Source organism: Vigna angularis, chromosome 6 (genome assembly GCF_016808095.1).
Source record: "Vigna angularis cultivar LongXiaoDou No.4 chromosome 6, ASM1680809v1, whole genome shotgun sequence".
Taxonomy (NCBI): Eukaryota; Viridiplantae; Streptophyta; class Magnoliopsida; order Fabales; family Fabaceae; genus Vigna; species Vigna angularis.
The window spans coordinates 31284387-31295831 of NC_068975.1; the positions used below are offsets into that span (position 1 = coordinate 31284387).

Here is an 11445-nt window from a genome sequence, read left to right on the forward strand (position 1 = left end):
TCGTAAAAGTCCTTGAAAACCATGACGTATTTTAAAATGGGAATAAATGTAATGAGTACAATAGGCTTCACTGAACAAGTATATTTTCACGAACTGTATATGTTGGCTTGTGAATCACAATTGATAAGGTGGATGAAGGAATACACATGATCAATTGGTAAACAATACTGCAATGAAATACTTGAAAAACTTATCAAGAGGGTGAATGGAATATTTAACATTGAGCATTTACCAATAACATAAAAGTATTGATAATAAACAAAGAATACACGGGATTATATATAATATGTGTAGTATCGATTGTATGTATTGAGAATACAAAATATATAATACATATAAAATATTATTGTTGGAGATGGAAAAAAATAATGATTAATCAAATATCGATATCCCAAGTTCTAACGTACAAGAAACATAATACCCGTTAAAAATGTGTTGCCCTCTTCATGAAAAATTTGTGAAACATATTTCAAATTCTTTTAGATGTGAAAAAATCATACCTTGATGATTAAACGTATGAAGTTTATTAATTACCTTAATTATGTTACACGTCCTTGTATTATATACGCTTTAGAATAAAAAGCCAATTAAATTATTTTAATAAAAATTATGTAAAAAGTTAAGAAAATATATATTATTATAATTATTATTTCATGAAAGATTCCCCATTTGTCTTAAAATGTCACACCCACAAATTATTTTTCATTCACTTAATTAATATGTGCACATTAATACATTATATTAGAATGACAGAAAGCTCGAACAAATCAAACTAAAACAATTTGAAGAACATTCGATGAAAATCCCAAATAAATGGAATCAAATAATGGGGGCAAACAAAGTCAATGAGGCAAATGAGACATTACATTAGACTCTGCCTTCATTTGTTTTGGCTTGGAAACCACAGCAACAGTACTGCACCAAATTATGAAAATATTCATGACATCAGATAAAGTACATTAAATGAATTCTATTTTACCAATTACATGTTACATATAATTTATGAATTCCTCATCCAATTATGTAGTTTATAATAAGTTTTAAATAATAAAAAAGTGTGTCAAAAAGCTTAAGTCAACGTATCTTAAAAACAGTACAAAATAGAATATAAAGGTAAGAGACAATTGTAAAATTAAGTTAAACTTAAGGTATGATTGATTTGCCAATTCTACTAAAAATTTTCATGAACGGTTACTTTTTCAGAATTCGAATGTATATGTATTATTGTATAAACCTAGGTATTCAAGTGATTTTCATTTCCTTTATTTTTTATAGTCAGTATAGGTTAAAAGTAGAAGAGAAATGATGAGGAAAAAAAGTTAAGAGAAGACAACATATATGAAGTGATAACCTTAGAAAACCAGGAGAAAGATCCTGCATACTGATTCCGAATATTTGATTTGTTAAGTGTTGGAGTATTGGTGATGTTGGTTGACTTGATTTGCCTCTCTTCTTTTATTTTGTTGAATATAGCAGTATAACCCTCTCCTGAAGTGGGATCTGTGACATCCCAAGCACCAAATTTGGGTATTGCAGGTGCTCTATTGTTCTGCTCCATGCAACCCAAATTTCATCACCACCATAGAAAATATCAAGACGAAGAAAACAAGATGTAATTATTTATAATGTTGATGCAATTGTCCAATCAGAGAATTTAAAATTAAGTTACCGGTTGGTCATTAAAGGAAGTGTTTCTACTCTTGCTTGTAGTATGACTTGACGAAGAGAAGCTCTTAGTGCTGCTTCCTCCTTTGGATATGTTCCGCTTGTGATTTGATCGGGGGCTTCTCTGGCTCACAGAGTCATCAAATTGGCTTTGTTCACTCACAAAATCTGTTGTCGAGCCACCACTTCCCCTGCTCCTGCCACGCATATGCCGTTGAGTGTGGTTCCCCACCGCCCCAAACCTTCCATTTTCCAAAGAATTTCCGTTGTGGGAATACCCATCATCCATATTTTCACCAACTCTCATGCACTTGTTGTTCAAGGCCTCAGGGTTTTCCATTGGGTCATTAGGATTCATCATCACCATCCTACCCTTTTCTCTGCGTGCATGCTCGAAATATGCAGTGTACGGAACGTTGTCACTGTCCCAGTTGCCAAACTTGGGAACGTGATGAGAATGTTGCTGCCATCATCAACCATAGACAAAAGATTTGTAAAACACGAATATATGATTTGATATCCAAACATACGTAGAAGCCTTGGAATCAAAGTTTCTACCATGAGTTTTTAAAGTTCATGAACGTAAAATGTTTAGTAAGAGAAAACTTACAGCCATTGGGGCCAAAGATCTTTGACCTCTCTGTGTGTGGCTCTGAGATAGGGTGTTTTGAGAGTTTCTGGAAGGACTAAAATCCTTTATTGTCACCGAAGAATGATTATTAAAATCAAGAAGTTAACAACATGCAGAATGAAAAAAATTTGACCTCAAAAATCAGGGGCCACGCCCTAGAAAATAATTCGGTAGTTACAAAGCTTCTATATATATCTAGGAGTCGCTTTCTTCTGGTCTGGCATTTTAAAAGACAGGAAATGACTTCGTAGTTGGCTTGGTTAAGTTTTGTTCTGCTCTCGGTAGCATTGTTCACCTTGTCACAATCTCGTTTACGCGTATTAGAATTTCTTTCTAGTGGCCTGTAGAAATAAAACTTTTAAAATTTATATGTATTAAATTCCAACCTTTTTTTTATCATGGTGTTGCTCTCAAGTACGACGTATTATTTTTTAACTGTATGAATGATAAAAATGATAAAAGATAAAGCAATTGGACAATGAAATGAAAATGAAGGGTAGAAGTTACCATATATCATAAATGGAAGTGATGTATGAATAAAATGTAACTGTATTCATGTTATTAGGCTATTTCTATACATAATTGTATTAATTAAATGATTTCATCATGCATTATCCTTGTTTAGGATTATACATTTGAGTTTTATGTTTTTTTTAGATAAGCGTTTCTAAGGATCAAAATCACAATTGTGAAAGAATTGATATCCAAGATGTAGAGTTGAAAAGAGAGTTACAACTTAACTCTGAAGGTTTCCACAACATGTGGATTTGTCTTAGAGAGAAATAAAATGCAAACCAACAAGTTCAACAATTAAGTTGTGATTTTTTTCATAACTTGTGAAATTGAAACCAGAATAGAGCATAAGTATTTTTTCACGAGCAGTGTAATTTTTGTTACTAACATATCAGCAGATCAAAGAGCACAAAATGGATTCTATACTTCTTTTTCTTCCTTTAATTTCTTGTGAATTTTACATTATAGAGAACTAATTTTCCTTTTTCTTAGAGGATTGATGTAATACTTTGAATTATAATTTCTGAACCTTTTCAACTGATGTTTAGTTAATTTTAGTTATCTTGGTGTTCTATTCATGTTCTAATGTCTCTTCTATGAGCAATTTCATGATTGGAAAATTGGGAATTGTTTACGATAATAAACAAAACATATTACATGTTTTCAGAACTGAAAAATTGGGCATAACTAATTAGTTTGTAATTGAGATAATAATTGTTCTTCATCGTTTTATTGAATTTTGTAACTGACTTAAAGGATTAGGGGTTAGAATTAGTGATAAACAAACTCTTAATAAACTCAAGTGGATAATTCTAATTCGCATATCAATTGAAAATGGTAGGAATATATATGAAAGTGTATAAAATCAATTCTATATCTTAGTTTATATCAATTGAATTCTCATCAATTGTTTATGTTCATTATTTTATTTGATTTTCTATTGCTCAAAATTACATGAATTAGTAATTTAGTACTCAAATGATTTAATTCGAGAAGACATTATTTTGTTATTACCATTACTGGGCGATGGTTGTGAGTAGTGCTGTCAAAATGGGTTGAAACCCGTGAGTCAACCCGGCTCACCACGTGTTTGAGTCGGAGCTGGATTGGGTTGGAAAAAAATGGAAAATTTTATATGCAAGCTAATTTTGACCCGGCTCACTAAGAACCCGGCTCACTAAGAACCCGGTTCACACGGGTTAAACCCGTGGTGGGCCGGGTTGGCTCACCAATCCACCTATTTTTTTAATTAAATTAAATTAATTATTCAAATCCTATTTTTTTTTTATTGAAATCAAATTAATTAAATTAATTATTCAAAACGCACAACCTATATATAACAATATATTTCTTTTGTTTCATTTTCTTTTATATCAATTGGTCAAATTATTACTGTTTCAATTTGATCGATCAAAGTAACATATTATAAGAATCTCAGAAGAAGAGGGTGAAAAAAAGGTTAATTAAGTGAGCCAATGAGTCAATCCGTTTAACCCACCAACCCGTGGTGGGTTGAGTGGGATTCAAATTTTTTCGGCTCGCTAATAAATGAGTCAGGTTGTGTTGACTCACTAAATGACCAACTCATAATGGGTCGGGTCGGAGTACCTGTTTTGACAACTCTAGTTGTCAACTTTCACAAATGTATAATTTGTTTCATATAGAATAATTGGTTATTGAGTTTAATGTGAAAGTTTGAATTTCACCAAAGATGGAGAGGTGATGGTCCTAGTGGTGGAAACATGTTAAAATCTTACATATAATATATTGAAATGATTAAATTAGATGGAAGTTCTACTATCTTAATATAATAGCACATGATACTCAAAAATATGTTAAATATATTAACTTTTCAAAAATATATTTTTAGAAAAAAATATAGATGCAAAGGGAAAACTATTAAGTAAAAAGGGAAGGAAAATTAATGTCCCAAAGTATTGTAGCTAAAAGGGAAAATAACAAAGATTAAGATTTATAAGGATCCAGCTCCAAATGAGTTGTATCAAATAGGTCTTTGTTTCAGATGAGATGGCGAGCTAAATAAATAATAATAAAAACGCCAATAAAATAAGCTTAAAAGGTTAAGGATCCAGATTGACACACGTAGCATCACAGTCCACTCTTTGCGATTGAATATAGGCTTTTGCTCAGAAGTAGAAAGGAGCTGATACATTTTCACTTTTCTAATTCTAGGATATCAAATAATTTTAGTTATTAATGAATAAAAAAAAATTATACAAAATCTACGTACGTGAATATGTTTTATCACACTATTAATAACTATTTTGCTTTGATCGATAAGCCGAATGAGCACTTACATATATGTTTCAGTCATGTATTACAACCAAAAGCTTGTTTCTGCCTCTGCAATTCGATGTGCTGTACCTGTACCTGTGTCATCCGATACTAGAATTCGCTCCCTTGTACTGTAGTAGAACATGCAGTCACATTCAAAATAGTCTCAGCAAAATCTGGTGCAAACGTGTATCGTTCACATTTCACAGATCACAACCAGATAGATCCAAATGAACGGTTGAAAATAAAAAAAAAATATACAACAAACAAGATAAGAGGAATCACATAACAACAGTTACAATCTGTCCCTAAACACCAATTGTTTTGTTAAGTAGCCAAAGGCAAAGAGCCATTTGAATGCCAAAAATGGAGTGGAGCCAGGATCTGTCAAGCATGAACCCAAACACTGTGATTCCTGCTCTATTGTTCTCCAAGTATGTCACTGCATCAAAAGCCAGATAACTCAGGACAAAACGAAATTGGGCTAATACTTTAGACAAGAAAATTACCTCATAGAAATTCCCCACTTACCTAGAGCCTGCCTCTTGTGAAATGAGATTGTTTGGGTGTAAATTGGCAGCAATTTTGTGTTATCCAACTCGTCCTCCTCATCTCCCACCTCATCATCCGATGATCCCCAACTAATATTGGCAGCAATAGCTTGGGCTGAAATTGCTTGCGCAGTTGTTGGTGTCTCTCCATCAATGTTGTCAAATGAATTTATGGTAGCACATATATGCCACTTAGCTGCAAGGCCTGTAACGGAGTGTGCTTTATGTGTGATCTTGGTTGCACCTCGCAAGAGTAAGAAAAGTCCACTCACCAGGGTGATCGACACTAACTGCAACATTAAACACAACCTATTACATTCTATTTGCACTATTTACTGCTTGAACCATGCCAAACATTTTGCACAAAAGCATAGTAGAATTCTCAATTAATGACCCTTATGAAGAAAATTCAAAACATTTGTATAAGTTTGAGTATAATTGTTATATAAGTACAATTTGTTGTACAGTTAACTAAGTAGAAATGATCCATAATGTGGTTGGACAATAATATAAAAGACCTTACATTATCAGTAGTAAACTCTAAATTTATAAACCCATGATTTTTACTTATTTTAATTAGCTTTGTAAGGAAGCTTGTGATGACATATTGTTGTTTGAATAAGAACATGATTGATCTGTTTACCATGGGAGTCATAAATGGAGTGAAGAGGCTTTACCGCAAGTTCTCCAGACTTCATGATATCAACATCTGCATGGGCTTTTGTAACCATAAGCAGAAAAATGAGTTGGCTTGCTGTCACCAAAAGCAGAGAAGATAGAATGAAAACTCGGAAACGATGGCTTATGATCCGAAGATTCCTTCTCAATCTAAGGTGCTCCAGCAAGATTGACCCCACCTCAGTTTCTCGATGAAAAACTCGAGCAAACTCATCTAGTCTGAGTATTTGCAAGTAGCAGATAAGTCGAAAGAGGACACACACCAGGAAGAAAATGGAGGTTCTATAAAGCCAGGAACATAGCTCAAATGTGCACAGAATGATGCTGCTCACGTATATATTACCGTAATGTGGTATTTGTGAAACTCCTGAGACGTACCACCATATCTTGTAGGCAAATTCTGCTATGAAACAGGGAAGCCCCCACCTCAAGATGAGCTTCATGGTTCCCTGCATAATTAGACCCAGTTAGCATGAATGTTGAATAATGCCAGTTAAATTTATTCTCCAACAAGTGATCCTCTCAGCTGATATTCGTTGACCAGTGAATGTTGTTTAACAAACAGATTATTTAACACTGACCAAATATTTATCACATAAGACTGATAATGTAATTGCCAAAACAACACTATTGTGCTCCCTTTTGCATGCCAATTCAGAGGATATGCTGATTAATTATTGCAAATAAAAGAGGGCTGGACTGTATAAAAAATAAAAGTATAGTATTAATGAATGATATGTAGAAATTGGAAGAGAAAATAGAGTTAGAATCAAACTCTAATATTTGGTGGTATTGATATATATATACTTGAGTTGAAATTTGATAGTGTTACTTAAGCTTAAAAACTCATATCACGAAATCCTGTAGTCAGTGCTAACTAAGAACATGTTTCATAGTAGTGTTCTTTACTTTTTTTTTGCACTTCGGACACAAGCGTTGTAATTGGGTGAGTCAAACAAAAAATTGAACAAGGGACACTTCAGAATTGCGTATAGAACTCATACCAAAAAAAAGGGAAAAAGAAAAAAGAGGAAAGAGAACAGAAACCTGCATCTGTTCCGAGTACCCTCGTTGAATCTTGAGGCTTTCATCACCTAATTTATCAAGGAAGAGAAACTTGCTGAAGCCATATTTACGATCCCAGGAAGAAATACTGATGAAAGAGAGGGCTGCAAAGATGGAGAGAGAAATCTGCACTGGTATGTGGTACGGTCGAGTATGATCTTGATCGCAGGTGGGGCAATCAAGCAAAAAGTGTGAAAGTATGGGCACAACAAAGGCCAAGGTGAAGAACACGGACCAAGAGAAACCAGCTTTGCACACGTTGGAATGATCCACGTAAACCCATCTCAGGTATGATCTGAAGTTCTTCAATTCTGTTGTTCTATCAAGTGGTAGTAGCTCATCTTTGTTGTTCGGCAGGAAACTCCCTCTTTCCTCTTCCATGGCCTCGAAATTGAAATCTAGGCATGCACTAGAATCAGATAAAAGGACATGGAACTAGAAATCCAAAAGGGTGTGAATGTGATTGTGTTGACAATTGTAATCTGAAGTACTGTAAGGGATCTTAATTTGGATGTAAATGGTGTCGCTTTCTCTAAACTCTTTACTTGTCTTCTAAAGTTTAAACTGCAACAATAATGCAATGTCTTGTGTCCCTCTTTTGAATATTTCATATTAGTTAAAGGTTTAGGATGGACTCTTTCAGAGGAACTTAATAGCTGAATGATCGCTGTGATATTGATGTCAGCGTTACCAATCCCATTATAGCTGTCATCGTATTTTAGTAAAACTGCGAGAGAGAAAATAATTCACAAATTGGTGTCGTTCCTGACTTTCGAATAAGAAATGTTATTATTCAACCCAAATTGACTCATTTATGGGTTCGCCAACTCGCGAGCAATGTGGGACATGTCAAAACAGTTTCCGCGCGTTTGCTTCAGAAAATCAATTTGGCAATATTTTTATTTCTTTTAGTGCACTTTTCAATTAAAAAAATACTTTCTTTTCATTAAAATATTTAACTTAGATGAAAATGCAGACACATCTTCAGTCAATTCTATCAAAACCAATTTTGCCGAACTCAATCAAACAACAACTCGTCTACTTATAAGTTAATAGTGTGATAGAGTGTTAACTAGTAATTAAGTTTTTGCAAAGAATTTAAAATGTTTTACCATAAAAGAAATTGTTTGAGTAGGAAATTTAAAAAACATAAAATTCTATAGTTTTATAAGAATAATTAAATTAATTAAAATTAAATAATTTTGAATATCAAATTCTAGATAAAAGATTTAAAATTATTTTGTCTCGAATTAATGGATTTTCATTTCTGATTCTATTTTCAACTTTATTTTGGCCACGACAAATAGTTGATTTCACTAATACTGAAATAATATTAGTTTGATCAAAGTTTTGGTGTCAAGCCTCAACATTGTTTTTCTATAAATGTCAATGAAAGCTTTTATTTGGAGCAAAGTTGATCATTTATTTTTGTAGTGATATAACTAAAATTATTATATATCAAGTAATACGTATTTTCCAACATCTTGTTAGTCATGATATTTTAAGAGCTTAAAAATTAGTTAAGAGTAAAAGTGATGTTTATAAGTGGAATTAATTACTTTATTATTACAAGGTTGAGCTTATAGATAAAATAAATTAATTATTCAAATTCATTTTATAAAAGATTAACATTTTATAAACTATTTTTTTTTTCTTTTTTTATCTTCTCTATAATTTTTTACTTCATTGCTAATTTCTTTGAAAATCAAAGACTATCATAGGAGTCTTGGAGTCTTGATGTAGAGCATAACAATTTTGTTTCGATTAGAATCTCTAACAGAGTAGTTAAGCTTTTATCCAATTTTAAAAGTTTGCTTGCATGGAAAACATGATTGCATGTGTCTCTTTCAAGTTCAAGATAAATTTCTATTTGTAAGTGATCACTAGATGTGTTGAGATCATTGATTTGATTTTTCTCTCTACAAAGTAAAGTGTCAAATGTGAGTTAAAGTATGTAGAACTTAATTGATTTAAAAGCTTAAGTCCAGTTGAGGTAAGCTAACTATTTTGTTATTATTTTGTAAAAATGGGTTGATTTGGTTGGGTGAATGACATGTGATGTGAGCTATGATGATTAGTGATTTAGCCTAATTTTGAGATGTGAAAATATATAGATGTTTGCATGAGAACATAATTTGTTTGAGTATAAACTAAATTGATTTATCAATGAGTCAAATTGGTTTAATAAAAAAAAAAAGGATTTTAGTTAAAATATATCATTTTGATATTGATAAAACATTATATATATTCATATAAAATCAATTTGAACAATTGATATATGTTAAGTTTTTTAAGCTATGTAAACTTGTTGGACGAGCCAATTAATCTTTGGGTAAAAGGAAAATTTTTAAATACAAAGAGCTTAGGTTGTTCTAATTGTTTGGTGAGTCAATACTCATTTGACAAGTTTTGTGAAAAGGCTCTTGGAAATTTGGGTCCCTCAGCAAAAATATATTTTGAATTTTTTTTGAGAGATCATGGTAGTTGAATCAGTGGACGAGTCTTGTCTTGTTGGACAAAATTATTTGATTTTGCTTCTGGTACCTATTCTTTTTGCGAGCCAATTTCCTTGCAGAACGAAAATAATTTGATAAAATCAAAAAAACTTTGAAAAACTGGTCGTTGAATGACTTATGACTTGGATGAATGTACCTCTAAGAATAGAGTAAAATTGATGGTTGAACAAACGTAAATTTTTTAAAATTTATAATTTATTTATTGTTCAAGTTTGTGTATTTATTATACAAGAGAGGAAGATTTTTTTGATAAAAAAATCAATGATTTGAGATTTTAAAAATAAATATTTATGATAGACATTTTGTAACAAGAACATAAACCATAATCTAATAAATATGTATTATAGACATATTTTAATAAGGACATAAACTATAATTTAATAAATATTTATGATAGACATATTATAATAAGGACATTAAATATAATTTAATAAATATTTATGATAGAGATATTGTAATAAGGACATAAACCATAATTTAATAAATATTTATGACAGAGATATTGTAATAAGGACATAAACCATAATCTAATAAATACATATTTATATTGATTAAGTTTTTTTTTAAGATTAACGGAAAAAACATTCAAAATATCATTAATTATAATTTTTTGCCAATTGATAAAAAAGGTCAAACAAAAAGTTCTAACCACTTATATAACCTAAATCAATACCAGTTTAAACAATTATAATTGACATCAATTACATATAATCCTAGGTAATGCTAAATCAGAAAAAGCTTTATTTATACTTATTTGTTTATAGTTATTTTAAACCTGAATAGACTTCCAAAAATGATTGGGTTAATAGAAAGAGAGTAATTGTTGTTTGGTGCAAGGAACTTAGTTAGAAGACATGCAGGAGCCAACCGCGTGAAAAGTGGCACGTAAAGACTGGTGTGTTAGGATTTGATCTTGATGAGAGCAATGAACAGCTCACAAATGTTTGTTGGGCGTTCCTGCATTAGACCACCACACACGTATACAAACTTGCAAATAATAAATCCTTTTCACAACTTGTATATACCTACCATTACCTGCCTCCTATTTTTGCCAACACTTTAACTTCCTTACGAAACCCTTTCTAAATGTCCAATGCCAATTTTTCCGTCCTTTTGTTTCTCGCTTATTCTCATCTTTATTTAATTATATTCGCTAGGCTTAAATGTACCTTTCGTCATATATTTTATAAAAATCACTCATTTACCTTTCTATTTTTTTTTTACAATTTTGTTATTTAATGTTTAATTATCTATAGTTTAACTTCTGAATTTTTACATATTTTTTATCTCTGAAATTTAATTATATTTAACTTTATTATTTTTTAGTTTAACTATTTTTAATTTTTTGTTGCTTTAGACATATGATAACAAGACTAGGGATAGAAATCGAACGGAATATTAATATTTTGTTCACTTGACTAAATTTGAGACGATTTGAAGGTAAATTTTTTGTTGTTTATTTGAGTGGATTTGAAAGTAAGTGAGGATGAATTTAGAAGTAATTTTTTTTAATCTATCACAAATCCTATAC

The 11445-nt window shown here is 31.4% G+C and overlaps 2 protein-coding genes across 2 annotated transcripts; both read right to left on the minus strand.

Moving 5' to 3' along the window:
• Positions 1–691: 691 nt before the first annotated feature.
• Positions 692–2434, minus strand: LOC108341617 (RPM1-interacting protein 4). The gene is made up of 4 exons (XM_052879332.1): positions 2276–2434; positions 1670–2128; positions 1352–1549; positions 692–915 (listed from the first exon to the last, which is right to left on the minus strand). The coding sequence occupies exons 1-4, from the start codon at positions 2279–2281 to the stop codon at positions 868–870; spliced, it is 711 nt and encodes a 236-aa protein (XP_052735292.1). The 5' UTR covers positions 2282–2434; the 3' UTR covers positions 692–867.
• Positions 2435–5067: 2633 nt separating this feature from the next.
• Positions 5068–8062, minus strand: LOC108342010 (uncharacterized). The gene is made up of 4 exons (XM_017579711.2): positions 7381–8062; positions 6333–6782; positions 5636–5945; positions 5068–5546 (listed from the first exon to the last, which is right to left on the minus strand). The coding sequence occupies exons 1-4, from the start codon at positions 7777–7779 to the stop codon at positions 5413–5415; spliced, it is 1293 nt and encodes a 430-aa protein (XP_017435200.1). The 5' UTR covers positions 7780–8062; the 3' UTR covers positions 5068–5412.
• Positions 8063–11445: the final 3383 nt, after the last annotated feature.